Below are 21,211 nucleotides of genomic sequence, written 5' to 3' on the forward strand. Positions count from 1 at the left end.
TTGCCCGATGATGCTGGATGCAATTACCAGCGAAACGTCGTACTCAAATTGTAAATGTTGTGGTTTCACGCTTCAACACACCGGTGGGCTAAAGCAGTGAACTATTTGTCTTTTGTCAACGTGACACTTTTTTTACTGATTGGCCGTGTCGGGTGGTGGAGGGTTACGACACATTTATAACTAACGCGATCTAAACCCAAAAATCGTTGATTATGAACATTTGAATTTTTTACGTGTCCTATTGTTTGTGCAGTTTGGATGACAAACACGCACACTTCACATCAATCATCAGTCCCTACTATAGTTGGTCATGGCTATGCGATTGTCATGTTGTACTTTTATTATTTCATTATTTTTTAGCTACCAATGTGAGTTTCATTTGTTTACATTTCCTATTCAGAGCTGGTCAGTATTTGCCAACCACATTATATTAAATCTTGACTTAAAGCCTTCGTGACTGCAGGAATTAATATTATTTAGGTCTTTCGGTGAAGTCACGTAGATAGGCTAAAAGAAAATAACAAGAAACTACGACAAGCGGTCGTCATCAGGCGAATAGTTGTGTGGAAACCCTCGCAGTAGAGGTGGTTAAATCTTGACTTCAAGCTTTCGTGACTGCAGGAATTAATATTCTTTGGGTCTCTCGGTGACTTTACCATTTATACTGTCGCGATCTATCCCCAAGACCTTTATTATGGATTTCTTATGGCACTCTGCAATTAACATTTTTTTTAAATGAATTTGTGTAGTTTTCATATTCCATGAATCATAGCACACTGCAAAGCAAATATCCCAACAATTAATCTTGAATTTGTGTGTGTGGAGGAAAGCAAAAGAGTAACGTGTAATGTTAATAGGACATAGAACTGCACATATTGCATATTCATTCTCCAGTGAGTTAGTTATATGTACTTTTCTATGGTTGGAGCTTCCAAATTCCTACTCCATTTTGAGAAAATATAACCAGGCAGCGACACCGATGAGGCAGCTGCTTGTTTTGAATACCGACGTACTGTTTCTTGTACTCATACCTGGACATGGATGGCACAAACATTTCCACATTTCATACTTTAACTTACGTCCGGGACACCGAGAGGTTGTGTTTCCTAATAGCAGACAATATTATATTTAATCTTGATTTGAAGCTTTCGTGACTGCAGGAATCCATACTCTTTGGTTCTTTCAGTAAAGATGATATTTGTTTGACATTGGCACTGGCAAGCTATGAAAACGCTTTACCAACCATGGGCAAAACTATCCCAGTTGTGCATGCAAATGTTATCACAATCACCGCAGGGCATGCTGTTTTATTAATGCTTTGCGAATAAAAATGTTGATGCAGTGATCACAAAGACACAAAGAAGATCAATTAAAATATTAAACAACGTTGTGAATAATGTAGGTAACAGTAACTATTTCACCACCAGTAGAATGCATTTGTGGAGATAGCAGGCTTTCAATATCCTATTGGATTAAGATATGGCTTGGAGTTTGAATTGCTATTTAAAGGTTGTTGTTTTCAAGTGAATAATTAGGAATCTATTGTCAATACCTGAGCTACTCAATGTGTCATTAGCCTGTTTGTACGTACTATATGTCTGAATCCTATGTAAGAACATAGCACAGTGTTCCACTCTTAATGGCCTGCAATCAGTCGTGTTTCCACAGGTTGCTTAGAGGGGGTAAAATCACGTATGGTACACAAAACACAACAGAAGACCCACCAGCACAGAAAACATAACAACTTCATGATTGTCATTGCTATTGTCACATTTTTATATTCATACCAAAAAGAACTAGAAAATAAATATTAATTTTTTTATTTTGACCGCACTGAATGGCGATGACTTCATCCAACAATGGATGGATCATGGCTGATGATGATGACGACGTGTAGATTAATGCAATGTTTATATATCAATGTATTTACCATTACAGGATGAAAGGGATATAAAAAAAATACTTTTCCACAAATGTACTTGGGATACATTATAACTTTGAGGATTTTGTTTCAATGCGTAATTTTAAATAAACTTCTGGCCTGTATATATGCAAGTGAGATGATTAATATATATTCAAATTATTATTACATATCAGACAATTTATTATTTTACACATGTCAAAAATTACATGTTACTTTTCAACAAATCAGGGTGTGATTTAGTACCATTAGGTTCTGTTTAAGTCTTGAGAAAATAGTACTTTATTAAAATAATGTATCCTTATCCAATAATATTTGGGCATTCTATATGGCATTGATAAATTAGACAGTAATACCAGTACACAACATAATATCAGAATAAAAAATATATAATGGTGAACATATCAAGGCAATACATTCACCAATGAGCTTGAGCAATGAAATTAGTTTATGTGCAGGGACGAGGTGGATCATTATGTTTCAGGATCATGAGAGGTGGTGGTGGCTTGGGAAAGTCTTAATCCAGCAGTGGATTGACCGTGGCTGGTGATACGCTTTCAAATAAAACTGAAGTTTAGTTATTAGTGGCATAAATTGCTGTGTTTAGCATTTTTGTTTTTTCTAATTAAATAGTAATATACTGACCTTATAGATGGACACTCATTGTGTTGTCCTTGTTTATGCCGACCCTTAAGCCCAGCACGCCAGGAACAATTCCCCCAGTCCCTTTCCCTTCAAAGCCCATCATTGTCAGCATCCTTTTGTGCTTGTGCATGCCCTGTCAATTGCCCTTCATAATGAATCTTTTTTTTTAACAAGACCTAGACATTTTTACTGCATCCCGAGAATCCTCAAACGTATCCATCCAGACACTTTTGGTTCATTCGGTCAGATGCAGAAGTATTTGCCTTGATGTACCGTGCATGACGAAAAGGAATGGAGTATGCCTGAGAAGTCCGTTCATTGTGGAGATTGAAGGATGAATTAATTTCATATACAATGTCTGGGTGGATTGTTGTATCACGGAATCATTAAAGGCGGCAGTGGCTTGGGTTGGCATTCATCCAACAGTAGATTGGCCGTGGCTGATGATAATACCATTGTAGTACTGCAGGGCTGCAAGGATGGAGAGGGCACAAGTACGCTTTCACCCAGCAGTGAATATACTATCCCTGTTCATGTCAAATGACTATAATATATATAATCTGCTTATTAAACGCTAGTTAGTGCACAATTATAACTGTAAAAGGTGATGCAATATAAACAAATAAAATAGATTAATATACAACTTAAGTGTGTGCAAGATAATTGGAGTCTTTGTATTGTGTCAATTGGTGCATGCATTGTTGTGATTTCACAATTTGATGGGTGATGTGATGGGTCAAACCTTCCTGCCAGGGCCTATATTATTTCCAAGATATCATCGTTTATACGATGCCTAGAGGCTGAAAAGGAGATATGTGTAAAATGGATGGACATTTGATTTTCGACTGCTGCTCATATGACAGATGCCTGATCTGATTTGGCAGACATAGATGGAAATGTCTCTCTAAACATGTGTGTCAACACCCTTTGGCATTCATCAAGAGGAGGGGCAAGGATGCTCATTGGCCTATGATTATTTGAATATATTGCATGACAAGAGCCAGGAAACATTAAAGACGGTGACTGTGGGTATTTATTTGTGACATGGACAATGCACTGGTGGCTTCTTGATGTTGATCCATATCACAGATGCTGATAATCAGCTGATAGTTGCAGACTCAAGAGGAGGCATCAGCTTTATAATATAGACCTAAGCTTGTGATGAATCGATGTTTCGCTGTGGACCTTGCCAAAAGCAATACTCTGGTCAATACCGTGGTTTAAGATGCACTTTTTTGCTACTGTGCCCCGTTTTGAGAAATGCTATTGTTAACCAGAAGTTTGTAGATTTTTGACAATTGAGGATCTTGATGACATTCACCCCAATCCGCACATCTGTGGTTAAAGAATGAGTGCAGTCGCATTAGTATGACCTCTCAATATGTAGGTTGCACATGGTATACTGTGCATCAACACAAGCTAGAGGAGTAATATCTAGAGCCAGTGTTATTATTAGATCTCACTATGTCAGGTTATATTCTAGGCCTACTTGTCACCATCCACGCATTAACACAACCACCTGGAACACACGTGTGATGACACATGAAACATATACAGCATTCCCTCGTTATTTGCGAGGGATACATTGCAGAGATACTCGTGAATAGTACATTTCACGGATAACGATAATGGCCTTCAAAAAACAATATTTTGAATGAATTACCTTAAATAAGTACGTACATAAGCTATTCAATATATGGACATTATAAAAATAATAACACAAAATTTGTTATAATCAACATGAAGTAAATACATATGAAAGTATTAAATAATATATTAAAATGAACTTACCTCAAATTATGATGATGCTGCCCAGTAGTAGGGTGCAAAACTTTCTCGAATCACATTTTCTCTCATCACTTTACCTCATCACTTTCTCTTTCTCTCTCGATGCAGTCGTGTAGAGTTCCAGATACGATTCGTTGATAGCCAAAATCGTGGATAACAAATTTGTGAATAACGAGGGTATACTGTACGTGCATACTTGCTGTCTTTTCGGTAATCAGTCCTGGGATTAATACAAATGGTCGGTATAAAATGCACACTAGTTCCCACAATTTCTTGGCAATAGCGATCTATGACCATCAATGTAATAAATGTGTGCAAACTCTGCACTGCAGTAATCAAAATATGTATTTGTACTGGAGGAATCCGATGAGCTATGAAGCTCTTTTTCACAGACGTCCAGTAGTGAATGGTTACTTCTGGGGTGTGGGGACGGGCAGAGGGCACAGTAGGAGGGATGATCTTGACATTTATGAGTGATGTGATCATGTGGCTCAGTGGTACACGCAGCTAAGTGGTCTGGCAACTGGTTCGATTCCAGTGGTGTCAACACAAGTCAATGTAGCAGGAGCTGGCACGCAGCACTTTGAAGGCACTGGCAAAAATCTGCCCTCGAGTGTTGGCTACGGGAGAATGAAGGATGCTGCTGTCCGGGCTGAATGGCAAAGTAGGTGCTGGAACAGGTATGGGGTATGGCAAGCGCTACCACCCATGCTGACAGCAGCGCAGATGCTGAAATCCCTTGCTTTGAGAATGACGATAGGCTTGGTGCACAGCATATGAAGAGTTTTGTGGTTGGGAGATGACGAGCCTTTATAAACATAGATATATATAATGAATGTGTTTTTGCCAGTGTGTTTGTGTGTGGAGCAGTGGTTGCAGTGGTCAACCTAACTGCGCTTTAAACATACCAAATCTGGGTTCAATTCCTAGCTATGGATAACATCGGTCAGAACTCCGGCCTGAATCTTTCCTGGGCTTTTGCTTTGGGATTCATCAAGAAGGTTGACTCAGCCTGGACTAGGTTGACTCAGCCTAAAATTATTACCTGATGTGGTGTATAGACAACACAACTCAGGAAAAAAAGGGGGCAGGCATATGTTGGTCACGTCAGAACTTGCCCCAACAGTCTATTGTGCTACCTCGGAGAAGTGTGCTTGTGTGTCTTTGTAAGACAGATTGTGTTTGTGAAATGGCATGGACATTTTTGATAGAATTAGAGTCTGACTGTTCATGCAATGGCACACGTTTAAAATTATTTCCGTTTGAAGTAAAAAAATATTATGTTTTCAAGGGCATTATTTTGCAATAATGTGCGCAACACAAGTGTTTTCAAGTGCATTCATTTGCAATATTGTGCACAACAGAAGTGTGAGCTTTAAGTCAAGATTTAAGTGTGAGCAAGCTGCTAAAATACATAAAATTGGACGTCTCATTACATTTGTATGGAGTATGGACCAAAGGTATTGTGGTGTTATGCTCGTCATAAACTCGAAACTATTTTTCGATTTTATCAGGTAAGGTCCGCTGAGCTATATAGCTCTTTTTTCAGAAGCGACCTGGCCACACATGATAGATCAACGAATTGGCTTATCACATGGACATTTATAGCAGCCAAATCATCCAAACGAAAATATACGCCACCACGGGGAGAGCATGCAAACTCCAAATATACTGGCGTCAGGGTCGGGATCGAACCCACGACCCCCTGTATACCAGGCGAGGGAGTTAACATCTTGCCATTGTGGCACCCTTCACATGCTGTGCTCCTCGTAATGTACAAAAATGTTCCATTGACACCTGACCCAGCATTGCCTATCGGTCCACAGGGAAATCTTTTTCTCCTCCATGTGCTTGTGTTTGTGGGTTTGAGTGTTATAGTCTAAACGCATGTTTGTCTACGCATATAGATCGGGAGCATAACACTTTTACGTTAAAGATTGGATCGTGAGCAAACGTGATAAGCATGCTAGGATCACAAAGGGCAAGAGGACTGGTTCAATACCGTTAACCTAGGTCAGAGTTTATGGATACACTACCCATGGTCAAATACGCATCATGGATTGAAGTGTTCATGGTCACTAATTACCGTTGTATTATTTACTATAATATATGCCATGGTATAAACTAAGTACTATCTAAATGACAAGTGTTTGAATTAACTCATTTAAGACCACTCCACAATTTTAATGCATGAGCTTTAATCAGAAAGCGTCTAATATGCAGTTTGTAAGAGTCAGGTTAACATTTCAAAACAGTTTTACAATTGAACCCATAATTCAGCATATCTGTTCTACTGCTGCTTGTCCATTCGATCATTATTAATTTCGTGTGATATTGAAAAATAGCTGACAAAATATTCGAAATGTATGCTGATTTTGGTAATCCAATCGATGGCATCACCAGTTGCTTGATGCGTCGTGTCTGTATCGCCCGCGAGAGCGTCTTAGTGGTCAAATGGGTCGCTTATCCGACGGGCAGATTGCACGTTACTACGTTCACAATTGGACGCCTCTTTCACTCGCCATTTGTGAAGGAAATAGACGGACCTGCCACGTGTTGCAAGCGGAAGCCAGATCAATCCTGCATTGGGTATTTGATGAATTGCTTGTTTGGGACATCGTGGAGCCATTCGGTTTGGCACGCTACTGATCGCCGATGTCCTCTTTAGCCATCAGACGTCTCTCTGCGTGACTCCAGAAAGGCTCACAATCCATGTGCTGCTGTACGAGCAGTTGTGGGCTAGCCATGATCTTATTTATTATTTTCATTTATTTTCTTTGTGCTGATAGTGTTCTTGTAAGTATTCATGTTTAATTTATCAGACTGTCCTGGTGGCAACCCAAAAAGGCTTCAACATCTCATGTCAAACTCATGTCATTCAATGAGTCATTTGCCACAGTGGTCAGTGATGGTTGGTGAAGGTTGGGGTGACCAGTTCATAATATCCACTCACCACTGATGTTCGTGATAACCAGGTATAGAACTCAGATAACTTGATTCATAGTGCCATGCGCAAACCACTGTATCACTCCTCATGCATTAATTTAGTATCATTATCTTCCTATCGAAATCTAAACAATTATATAATATTTTTTTATACATCTTGAGTAATATATATTTTACCTAACAGGCACAAATGTATTTAAAAACAAGTAGCATTTGCATACATGGCTACATTCGTCACACATTGCTTTATTAATGTGCTGTGACCCTTTAACATTTTTTTTTCCATAACATGTTAATAAAATGCTGTCAGTGGGTGAACGAAGTTGAAGATATAACAAAAATACTTGCCATTTTAACCCAATATTTATATTAGATTGCTACGAACAATTATTTGTGCTCATACTAATGGCTGTTTGAACATCAATTGAGTGATATATGCATCAACTGCATATATATACCCCAAGTAAATCACAAGAGACATAAGGTCGGGGACATGTAATCCCACCACAATTAAAAGCCCAAATAACGTGTGGAGCCAATAAACTTGATCATAAGCGTATTGTACACATGCTTACTGGATATAGCCAATGTGTATTTATTTGCAAATCACAAGTCCCCCTGGGTGGGTGAAAAGTGAAATGAGCAGTAGGTGTGGGTGGTAACCATGCGCTCCACATGCATATTTGTGTGAGAACTTATCCAGATTGTATTCCAACATCCCTGATACCCTCGGTGTGCCATGGATGACACTCGAGATTTATCTGGCCCTTATTCATTAAACTTGCATTACAGCATGGCACCACTTTGTGCAATATTTTTCTTTGAGATACACTTAAATGAGATATTAATGTCTACCTAATGCCAAACAGTGGGATGTCCAAGGTCGTGCATAGTGTGAAAGTAAATTGTGAGAAAATAGATAACAAGACTGCCCATGGAATGGTCAAGGCGTTGTTAAAATATACGTGGGAATATGATATCTGTCTTGAAGAGAAAAATATAATGGAAATTTCAAATAAAGTATCTTCTTGAGCTTAGAGTAGTGCCCACTCTTTCTGTACAATTTAACGTAAAAAAAACAAGTATTGTTTTAAATATATAGAAGTTTAACACTGCTTAATTAAATTAAAGCATTTCTGTAGTTTGAGATTCCAGCGGCAATTTAAATATGAACTGGGCCTGAGCTTCTCATTTGCCCTTCACCAACCCATACGGACGATGGGGGTGAGGTCTGGTCGCCACGGTGGTTAACTTCCTTGCCTGGTGTACAAGAGGTCGTGGGTTCTATCCTGACACTGACGCCTGTATATTTGGGGTTTGCATGTTCTCCCCGTGGTTGTGTGGATTGTTCTCCGGGTCCCCTAGTTTTTCCCTCCAGATTTAGAAATGTGCATTAAGAGAATATGGCTGCTATAAATGTTCACATCATAAGCCACTTCGTTGAGCTATAATTTGTGGGCAGGTTGCTTCTGAAAAGGAGCTATATAGCTCAGTCGGCCTTACCTGGAAAAGAAAATACTTTATTGTTGATATTTTTGGTCAAATAGCCCTCATGACCAAAATTATTAATTCGGCATTTATCAGTAGGGTATTGACAGAAAGCTGGAAAACAGTATTTTTTTTAATCACAATATTTTGTCTGGTGATAGTTAATTCAATTAATAACGCAAACATTAACAATGAATATGCTTAATCACAATTAAGAGTGCCTTCACACAGGTGGTTTATTTATTTATTTTTAAACAGTTTCAACTATTTCCTGCAATTGATTTTCCCAGCTCCCCACCATAAACTAGCTCCTCCATGTAATCTCAATGGTGTAACTGCTCACCCCGAGCTCTCAATGTCCTGATAGTGCGTTGTCTTTGTGCTGTTTGCCTTTTGGCATCCTCTGGTCTAACACTGTTTGAGACTAGGCTCTAAAGAAAGCTGTCTCTGGTGTGGACCAATCAGGCTCAAAGACAATGCATATACTGTCATAGGATTGTTTTTGTGATTACATGTTCACCACAAGTATATGTGGTTCATGCATACCTGATTCCTTGCAAATATTTCAGTTTGGTGTTTTAACATCTTAACACCTGTTGTATTGCCAGAAAGGGGAAAAACCTAATATTATAAACTAGCTCTTGTTTGACAGCTACAAGAAGGAAGCAAGACTCTCTCCCCTGGCCATGGCATGTATAATCTGCCCTTGAAATGCATGACTTGGGATAATTTGTTATGCATCTCAAGGGGTGGTGTGTCAGGCTTAAATAGAATGCCAGCACAAGAGTGAATTGGTAGTATTAAATGTGCCTTCAGAGGGGCCACCTGTCATCTCAAGCATTTCTCTGTACCGATAGTTGTTTCAGAATAAGACGCATTAAACATTATTTGTCAGCAACTCTGTGAGGACAGAAGTTGTGGCTTTGATGTTTATTGGTCTGGTGATGGGATGTCCTTTAATATATTTGTCTCACGTCAGACACAGTTTATTAGTAAGTTCTCAGGATGTTCTCTTTGCTTCAACATTGTTTTTACGTACAAATTGAACAAGTGCCAGGGTGACACAGTTATTTTGAAGAGAAAAAAAAGATTGATGATCGTCTTATCAGATTATACTTGTCATTAAAAACACAATTACAAATTACATTTATTATGAGCAGTCTCATCTCATAATCATATTTTCATGGCTTGATGACATCTCTACTTTTCACACAACTTTTACATTTAACGCGAACATTGTTTATAGAAATGAGGGATATTTTACTTAAGTGAAAGCATATTTCCTTTGCTTTTCGTCTCGTAAATGCACGAACTGCATATCTTTACACCAAATACAATTATTTAATGGGTAAAGGAGTTCTGGCCAGGTGAGTCTTGAACTTCGTCTTTATTCAATCTTCCACGTCAAACATAAGAGAATCACTATTTACAGGCCCCCCCCAAATCCCCTTCTATCCCCATTACACTCTTTCCCATCTTTTCCAAAACTTTCCATGACTCTCTGCGAATCCCATTCATTTCCCCTATAACGTTCTCCCAACTGATCCCTTGCTTCCATTTCCTTTTCCCTAACGACCGATCCCATTTGAATAGCTCTTCACCTTCAAATCCGATTGGCAGTGCCCTACTTCGGCTCCCCCCGTGATAGCTCGCCAATGAGTATCGGCCATGCTATTCGAACTCGCTGAGCTGTTAAGACTTGGCGAGTGGATAGTTATGTATTTCCTAATAGGCTTTGCTTCTCGGCATCCCTTACACACATATTATTAGGATAGTGAGCTACCATGTTCTTTGAAACAAAAATAAAATGTATCACAAATGTTATTCAGGCCATGTTTTTGCATTATAAAATAGTGGTCCATGTCTGCATACATTTAATGGCACCTGAGAATGGTTCTGCATGGATGACTTTAGATTCAATGTCTGTTGAAAATACATTCTTCTATTTTGCAGTCCCATCTAAAATACTAATTTATACATTTAAATGTGGTAGTCAAAAAGCTTTGGAAATGTAGAGAAATAAAGTGTGCAACCATCTCAGATACCTACAGCGTGTGTTTCTGCATATGCAGATACATAATACATGTGCACATTGATGAACAATAATGCAACAGATAAGATACTTAATTATGTCGGGCACTTATAGTGCCAACACATTGGGGGCCCTAAGCAAAAAAGAAAAATGTAAGAGGCCCCACTTTCAATTCATAATATCCTAGTGAGGTGAACGTAGAATTTTCTACAAGAGACATAGATGTAACGAGATTAAAACTAAAATGTGTAGAAAAGATATGGGTGTAATGGCAAGAGAGAAGAGAGCCACACACAAGATGCAATGAGAGAGATTACCTAGCCATGTATGTTCATTGACTTGTATATTTATTGGAATCTGTGTTCGATAAGCTATTTCGTGCATCCACATGTTTTTCATGAACCTGGGACACCTTGAGCCATTTATGGTCGTGCACTTTGCTTCATTTGGGCATGCCTACACCACTACGCTGTGGACATTGCACTCTGCAGATAAAATCTGGAGTCACTAGTCATGAGCATTACTCGGTATGATGATCACACTGTACATAGGGACCTGATTGGAAGGACACAGTGGCACAGTGGCACATTGCTTGCATGGACATATCAGTTAGGGTTGGTACTGATAGAATAAGACAAGGGGTAGATAAAAAAAAAATCTACATCTAAAAATGTAAAAATCTCACATCAGTTAATTTGCTGCACCAAAGGGACAGTGAGGTGTTCTTTCAAGTATCGATGGTGCAACACTGTAACAGCAAGAAATGATCGTGCCACTTAGCTGTGACTTGGGCTAAGTGCCATGCACAAGGTCCTGTAGCCGAGTATGATGAATTGCCTCTCCCTGCTCCTTATAGGCACTTTGGTGGTTGCAGGAAGACGCAACAACATGCATGAAATTGATCTGCCATGGCCCCATATCTCCAGCAGATTATAAAATAGCAACGTGCTATGTGACCTAATGTTGGTTTATGAAGCTGAACAAAGTTTATAGAGTGTAGATAAATGTCCTCCTGTATATTTTAAGACACTGCTTATATCTGCCTGTGTAGCGTTTCAAATTGGTGTGCTTTTTGATAATTCAGTTTTTTCATAATAATTAACAAAGACACTTTGCTAAAAAAAAATTGTACTGTGATAATAATCTAGTACAAAGTATTATTTTATATCCACATATAATTTACCTAAATTAGCCATACCAGCTGTGTGATACGTAAAGCATTAAGCAGAAAACAATATTTTATCAACTAAACTTCACATCACAGCATTATTTTACCGTGACTTGATTGTAGAATTTAGTAAGTGGAGTATTTGACCAGTGATCAGCATTCTCAAGAGTGTTTCTAATTCTGGCAACCTTCATTAGTGCTTGATATGCAATTGTCGTTTTTATATTTGTTTTATCTCACAAGAACGGAAAGGAGAAATAGAAGACTGCACATTACCAGCGTGGAGGATATTTGTTTTTGCATATAGAATAGGAAGCCACTGGTGATACACCTTGAAATGTTATTTTACAAAGTAAGGCATCGAACCTTAAACGATGTGCTGAAACATGGAGCTCTCGTGTTTTTATTTTCTTATAAGTTACAAATACTAATCTGTCATCAATATATCCTCGTAAAAAAATCTATAACTGACGATTCCAACACTTTTATTGCAAGGCCAATTACTATTAACGTTTTAAATTGCATTCCTTAGACTCGTGGAAAAAAACAGTTCTTAAAAAAATTGAACTCTGCATTACACGTGACATCTGCGCATATTCGCGTGTTATACGAACACATAAGAAACATATTTGTTTGGATGACTGATCATAAACACATAACAGCATGCTATATTTTATGTGCTGCTATATGAGGCAAAACCTGTCTGTTCAATGTCACAACATTAGAATTAATGTACATGTATTTCATTTGTTTAATTGCGTTTGTCAGCACTCTGGGATTGATGGCTTTCAAATACACAATATAATAAAATTATTGAATTTCTAAATGGATTTTCAGTGTGAAGCTTGCGTTTTTTCTTTGTAAATTGATGACCTGTGCAGCACAAAAAAAATACAAATTGCACAATGTTTGCCCAAAAAGCATGTTTTATTGGATTCGTATTGCAATCTATCTGTACTGAAATTGTAGTTTCAAATTAACTCACAGAATAACTGAAGGGGAAAATAAATAAACAAACAATATTTAAACATCGTTACTCTTCGTACATAACTGGTAATACACACCTAAAATGACGACCTTGCAAATGTATTTTCAGATGGCAGTGAAAATAATTCTCGAAGTTTAGGTTCTTGCCATATGAACACAATTTCTGAATATAGTTTCCACAAATGCCTCAACTTTAAATATAAATGCATTGCTTGAAACATTTAAATAAATGGCGCGTGGATTTATGCACTATTAAAGGCAGATAACATAAAGCGCACTGGAAAAATTGTATTCACTTTTAGTGTGGTGGGACACGGGCCATTGAAGGAGTGGAAGTTATAAAGTGATGGCTGTTTATTAACATCAACACTCTATTGATTAACGATGTGGCAACATTTATTGGTATACATTTATATATATATGTTTTTAAGGAACCTGGGTGGCCTAGAGATCAGAGCAATGAGGCAGCACTGCCAAGATACTGGGTATGAATCGAAGTTTCTGCCAGCAGTGATTTAACCAGGATCTCCAGCATAATAAGCATATGGTTTCAGCCTTGTGGTCACCAAATGACTGTACAAAACCAAAATAAACGCCAGATTAAGTTTGGGATTTCATGTGTGGATAAAATGTGTGCATAAAAAAAGTCACTTAGGATCTCATGAGTAGCTCTGTGATATCTGCTTATGAAAGCCATTCTCTACACACGGGGTATGTACTCCCCTGCTAACGTTTCAAATGGATAGTTCAGCTCATGACATAATGCCAATCGCACAAATATAAGTTTTGTAACAACAACAAATGTAAACCGAAGAAAAAATATAAACAAAGTTGTGGCTTTCTTACCCACAGTTTTTACCCACAAATAAATGAACTAAATACAAAACCATTTTGTTATTTAAAATTACAACTGGAAACATGATTTGTCATCATCATTATTAGCCATGATCAATCCAAAAGTGGATGAATGATTCCATAACCCTTTGCCATCTCTCACAGTCTTGTGATGTTACAATCTACCTAACACCAGCACATTTTATTTCATGGATATACTGTTGCTACTCAAGCATTGAAATTCTCACCGACTGGTTTCCCTTCATTACTTCAAGAAATGTGTTCAGTCAAACCCACATACTTTCCTTAGCAGCCATTATGAGGCCCCAACTTGCATATTATTTCATCCATGTGTTCTCATCCTGTATGTCTGTGTAATTCTGATGCATCTCTGCATATGCTTCTTCACGCACGAATTCAGTTTTTGTTTCACTTCTTTCATCAGTGTCCTTGTTTCTGATCCATATGTCATTGCAGGTAATGTGCATTGATTAAACACATTCTTCTAGAGACACATTTCTCAGTCATTTTCATTATCAAGTGCAACGTTCTAAAGGCACTCCCTCTCATCTGCCTCTTTATTTTCAGAATTTTCCTCATCTACGTCCATATTTGACCTTGTTTTCCAGTTGTATCCCTCCAACAGCTATCTACGATTGTTGGCCCTGTTTGCTGACATTTATCTTGAGCCCAACTTTGCAGCCATCTTCATTAAGTTGTTCTAGCATCTCCTATAGATCATTCCCAGTGAACTTTATTATGATCCGTCATCAGCAAAACTGGGATATGCGTTCCCCTTTTATATTCATGTTTTTATGTCTCAAATCCAAATTTTGGAAAGTATCTTCCTTAATGTCGCTATGAAATTCGTGCAAGTATGTCATCTTGCCTGACTCCCCTTCAATATTAATTTAATTTTCAAGTTACTATGACAAATTAAAATCAAATAACTTTTGGTTTTCATTGTTATTTATACGTGTGCTTCTTGATGTTGAAATGCAATTCTCAGCAGAAGGTGAGCACACATTTAAATCAATTCCAGTTATGAAAATATTCCTTGTGATACCTATGGTTTGAAAGGTGTGACATAAATAAAACAGATAATGGTATTACTGTGGTCATAAATTAGGCATGCATTCAATATTCACACCTTTCGACAGCATGATACCCCTTAGTTATTAATACACCACAACCATTCCCAGAAAGAGGGACATGCTTTCTCAGAAAACAGCACCTCTGGCCAGGTTAGTTTGTGCTTGAGATTGGTGTTGTATGTCAGGGGACTCTTGTAAGATGCCTCCCAAAAGAAATAATCCTCACTCTGACCTTCCCAGGTGTAAAAAATAAACTTTGTTTGAACATCCAAAGTTTTTGCTTCTTCAGAATTGAAACATTTAAACCCTCTGGCCAAAGTGTGTGAATTTAATAACATTTTATCACTGCAATGGATTAAAGCTATAACATGGCATCCTACATTTATGAGCGTGAAAGCTGGATTAATGGTTGACCCTGAGTCATGGTCTTTTATGTATGTATGTTAAACTTCTTTTGCACCTTACGTAGCAAACTGTGCTAATCGGCGATGTGAAAAGTCTGTGATGTAATGTCTTGTGCCATTTCTGTGCACTTTCAAACGAGTGCTTAAAAACACGATTCACACCAGGGACCCTTATCCTACACCATCGGTGCCTCTAGCTCAAACTGATGTAGGTTTCTATCAGCTAGAATAAATATGTACTATACTGTATAAATATGTGTGCATAAATGTGCACGTGTCTGTGTGTAAATATACATATGTAAATTATCTGTGACTTCAGATTTAAATATATTTGCAAGGTGCTTTTTTTCTTTCTTTCAACTTAGCATTTTAAAATGTTATCGCATTCGTGATTCCATCTGGATTCAAGTCGGCTTTGCATCTTTTGATTTGCCCTTTTCCTTTGCAGTTCTACAGATCCACTCCTGCGGAAACCCAGGAGTGCCAACCAATGGGATAATGCACGGCGAGCACTTCAACATTGGGGACAAAGTGCGATACAGCTGTGCCAAAGGACACGTGCTGGAGGGCCAGCCCATCGTCACATGTGTGGTGTACTCGGGCAACAACGTGGCCTGGGACTTTCCCATCCCGCAGTGCAGAGGTAAATAGAACGACAATAGCAGCACCAGCAGCAGCAACATCAGCTTTGTTTCACCTGCTAAAATCAGCACTTGATTTATCATGTCTTCAACTATGTATAATCCCCATATGTATTCAATCTCGCATATTCCACATGAAAAGCGACTGTATCTCCGATGCAGCCTGTAAGTTATTTCTGGTCTTACTGACTGCTCCCTCTCTCTGCCCGACCTTGGTAATATAAAAAACGGGCTATTGTTAAATATGTCAGAATCTGAGGCCATGATCATAGGCAGTCGACAGGAGCTTTCCTGTACACTCTCTCTCCCTGACCTGGCAATAGCTGTGTGCCTCATTTTGCCAACCACCCATCTTAAGATTCCTATGAGATCAGAACTTGAGTTTCGACTTCAACATTTCATCCATTGTCCACATTTCCAATGACGATCATGCTGGGCTTCATCAGATTCATCCTATCCTGTATAATGGTTGGTAAACACCACTACCTACCGTTTTGTTAGATCGGGACTGAACTATTGCAATGTTGTCTTCTCCAGCATGCCTACAAAATATCTGAAGCATCTAGAGTGCATCCAAAACTGCCTCACCTGCACAATATCCAGCACTAGACATAAACCCTTCACCTATTCCTCATACCTTTACAATGAACTCCACTGGCTTCCAGTTCAACATTGCATCCTGTCCAAAGTCGCTGTTCTCTGTTACAAAGTGGACACGCACTGTCTTATCGTACATTCCATCTCAAGCGGCCTCCTTGTCAAGCCCCAAATCGTTCTGACCAGACAAGGCAAATGTCGCTTCTCTGTCTCATCTCTGATCATCTGCAATTCACTTCCTCTTAGGGGCCGTCCATAAATGACGTCACGCACCTAGGGGGGGGGGGGGGTGGTGAGACATTTGTGTCGATGTGTGACGAGGGGGGGGGGGGTTGAGAAATGTGACGTCACATCAAAATAAATAAAGACAACACGTTCTACTTAATTAAATAGACTTTTTAATAAATGTTTTCTCCTACAACATCAGAGTACAGCGCCACATTTAATACGCACTACAATGACAATAGTTTAAAGTGATTTGAAGCATATTTTATTTTCAGAATCTGAAGACTTCTTTCTCTTTAATTTATTCTCCCACATGTCTAAGTGTAATTTTAAAGTTGAAGTTGTGTAAGTGGTAACATAGAAAATAAGAATTAATTAATTAGCGTTAGTGCTTTGTGCTTGCAATCCAGAGGCCGGTGTCCTCTGGATTGCAAACACAATGCACTCCCAGTACAGCAGTTGAACAATTTGCAAGTTCCTTAAATTTCTCCGCCTCTGTGCACCCAACGTCATATATTAGTGGGTACACCAGTTAGTAAATAAGCAGGTGGTGTGTGATTTGGTCACGTGTGGGTATTCCCACTTATTCTAAGATGTCTGGCCAGCATGTAAGAATAGCCCAAATACCTTAGAACTCAGTGGAGGCCATTCCACCAGTCGTGGCGTGAGCTAGAAAGAGGTGTGGCACATTAACCTCATACCTTTACCTATATTCATATGTGAATAATCATACATTATTGAACATTTTTTTTTCAACATGAGCTCGTTACAGAGCACAGAAACTCCACGGACAAAAGTCCCAAACTCTCTGATCCTGGGTTTAGAGGAGGGGATAAATTGGGCTCACTGCCCCACCTAGGTGGGGATTGCGAGCATGGAGAGGGGAAGACAATGGAGGAATAACTTTAGCAGTGAGGTGGATGAAAGAGATGGGGATTTATTTAAATATATCCTAAATCTCACATTGGTGAGTTTGAGAATATGGGACCCTTTTATGTGAGTCTATCCGAAATATAAGTATATACTTTTGCTTGAAATGCTCTTAGATATGGTAATACAAAAACATGCAAATTACATGAACCTATTTAAATTAAAATATATGTTAATGAAATAAACAAGTATTGCATAATGTTACAATGACATGGTTTGTCATCATTTAAAAGTTGTTTTTCAAGCAAAATTGGAATATAACTACTGACATTGGTATAAATCAATCGGCATTATTTCGTGAAAAAAGTAGTGCCTTCAATGTAAAGTGGTGCATTGTTGAGTTAATGTCGAATAATGGTTAACCTATACTACATTATAATCTGGTAAGGCTGCCGTATTTTACAACAGACATCCAACAACATGTTTAATGTCATAATATTATACAGCGAGAAAATAGTGCAGAATATTTATGGTCTGCCAGACACTACTTATCTATGCTTGGTGCACAAAAGAAAACATTTTAAGTAATACTTTGATTAAAGTAAAGCATATGCACTTGGATGGAATCGCTAAGCATGCAGTTATAATTCTAAAATATCATTACCATATTGTGTATCCACGTGGGTAAAAATAACCCCCAGTTTGCCGTTGCTGTGATTTGCGATGATGCATAATCATGCTGTTAGATACACCAACTTCGCCATGAAAATGATCAAGTTTCACTTTAATACCCAAAAATATCATTTAGAGTAAAGATTTAATCTCATCTTCATCATCACTTGCATTATTCATGATCTTTCCACTGCTAGAAGTAATGTTTACATTCAAGCAAACATATTTTACCAAACATATTTTCTTTAGTTCCAAGGGTCGTGAGTGCATTTAATGTATCCCTTTTTTTATAAGGGCAATTCCACGTGGTCTCGGTTGCATAGTCTCACTGTCATACCCTTCATAGTCTCATTATGACACCCGTACTGTTTGAACAAGACTCATATTTGACTCGAATGTCCTATTTACAATCCGTACCGTGATTCTAATAAGTCGGTCATGCTCAATTAAACTCTCTCACATCACCTCAAGAGAAAGATGCAATTACTTGTACATGTGTTCATCCATTCATATTATTATTAGATGGAACATACTCTACCTCCTCCAAACATGACAGTGATTAACACTGCCTGCAAGGGCAATTGTCATCTTTGGAAAGGATATTAAAATTGGTAATCAATCGAGGCACATTTATGCTTATAAGCATGCTTTATCCTCGACAGTAATAGTCTGCATAAATCTAGCACTCGTTTAAAGTATCTCACTAACATAACAAATGCGTGGATGTTCAGGGTCATTATATTGGGGATGGACATAAAGTATTCATTGAGTTGACACATGCTATACATATCCAATTCCTACAAATTGATTGGCTAACTTGAGCACACCCAACCAACATATGATTATTATAACAGGTGGAGCGATGCGATGGACACATTGAGATTGTACCAAATCGATTCTTCCCTTGCCCATCTCACTTCCTGCCTGCACTCACTGAGAGCAACAAGCAGTTCCATGCTGACCTACTTTTTCCCCGTGCAGCCACTCCATGGAGGCCGCTGGATTCACGGACATTTAGCAGCAGCAGCAGTATGCGATCACCATCATCTGTTGATGATGTTTCATTGCTCTTACTCTTGCTTGTCTATGTGGATGAGTAATTCAGAATTCGTTTTATTATAAAAGCTGATCTGTCCCATTTTCTTCCTAAAGGTGTTATTGAGCAAAGCATATCATTGAGTTTATATACATTGAGTTAAGTTTAGGGTTTGAGCAATGGCACAGTGCTTAGGGCACTGCACTATGAACCCAGCAACCGGAGTAAAATTCCTGGTCACGGATAACGTGAGTGCCGATTGATATCTAAACTGGTCCTGGACCCACATTCACCTGCTCACACTAACCAGCTTGGCAAAGTACGTTCAGATTACCTCCATGACCAATTTGGCAGTGGGTTTACAAAAGCCTGTACATAACATCACATTGACTTTGCACTAAGTGGCCACTTGGAACATTTCTCCAGCTTAAGAGAACCTCTGAAAAGATCTTCATAGCTCATGAGATTCCTCCAGCATAAATACATATTCTGATTATCTTAATGTTCACCAAACACCATGATTGATTTCTCATCTCATGGCCTTGAGAGTGAATGGTTTTTTAAAAGCATACATTTAGGTGACATTTAGACTTGTGGCTTCAATGCACTCATGCCCATTTATCTAGACAATGAATGAATTACAGTCAAAGTAGCATATCGTTACTTGTCACCGCTTTCTTGATGAGATGAGAAGCCGATTATTTGTGTTTGATAATCCTACTCAAACTTGTCTAAAATCAGCAAATGCGTTTATATTTTCATTTTGGTCTTGGGAAAGCAAAGCAATAAACTGTTTAATAACTTTATTATGTGGGCTAAATTGCAAGTAACATTTTTAGGGCATTAAATCATGTTTGTAAACTAAAATAAATTAATAATCATGTATCTGAACCTACTTTAAATTTCCTTCAATTATGACATTTCTAAATGGCATAAAAAAAGGTCTTCCTGCAAATGCAATGATAAATATCTGCTTATTGGAGATTTTTTCTCTAAGTAATTTATTTTCCTACCTAATAGAAAGTGATTTAATTTTGACTTAAAACTTTCGTGACTGCAGGAATTCATATTCTTTAGTTCTTTCGGTAAAGTCATGTAGATAGTGTGTCAGCAGCACACTTGGGCTATGCCCATCTCTAAACCTTTATAAACAGTTTGCCTTTAGAGGCTAACCCCCCTTTTCCTGATGATGACCTTTTTAAGGAGTGTATTCATTATTGAAAGAACCAATAATAAGTCTACATTATAGACTGCCAGTACGCTCACTCTGGTTAAGAACCAGGCTACAATCGACATTATAGACTGCCAATACACTTAACAGCTTAAAAACCAGGCTACAATCTACATTATAGACTGCCAGTACACTCACCGAGGTTAAGAACCAGGCGACAGTCTACATTATAGACTGCCAGTACGCTCACCGAGGTTAAGAATCCAGGCTACATTCTACATTATAGACTGCCAGTACACTCACCCAGCTTAATCACCATTGCTACAGTCTACATTATGGACTACCAGTACACTAACCAAACTTAATAACCAGGCTACAGTCTACATTATAGATTTCCAGTACACTCTCCGATTAAGAACCAGGCTACAGTCTACACTAGAGTTTTTTATTCACTTTATTTTTTATTATTTTTCTATCTACGTGACTTTACCGAAAGAACCAAAGAATAGTAAGTGATTCTCAGTGAGTAAATGTACCTCGAGTTTTTGTTGTGGTTTAAAGCGAGTTATTGATATGCTGTGTGAATAACCAACTTGAAAGGCCCTTATTTATATTCAGGGAGGGGTGTGTACTTGCACACAATGATTGCGCCTTCAGCAATACTTTCTGAATGCCTTAGTTCTATGATTGTC

General features: G+C 38.3%; 1 protein-coding gene across 1 annotated transcript in view; it reads left to right on the forward strand.

The window, feature by feature from the left end:
• The window catches only part of LOC144717850 (CUB and sushi domain-containing protein 3-like), a 449,456-nt gene that overhangs the window by 164,296 nt on the left and 263,949 nt on the right, over positions 1 to 21,211 (forward strand). The window contains exon 4 of the mRNA XM_078593564.1: positions 15,756 to 15,950. Coding sequence (XP_078449690.1) covers positions 15,756 to 15,950 — 195 coding nt within the window. The remainder of the gene's footprint in view (positions 1 to 15,755; positions 15,951 to 21,211) is intronic.

The sequence above is a fragment of the Lampetra planeri genome, chromosome 4 (assembly GCF_965212315.1).
Source record: "Lampetra planeri chromosome 4, kcLamPlan1.2.h2, whole genome shotgun sequence".
Taxonomy (NCBI): Eukaryota; Metazoa; Chordata; class Hyperoartia; order Petromyzontiformes; family Petromyzontidae; genus Lampetra; species Lampetra planeri.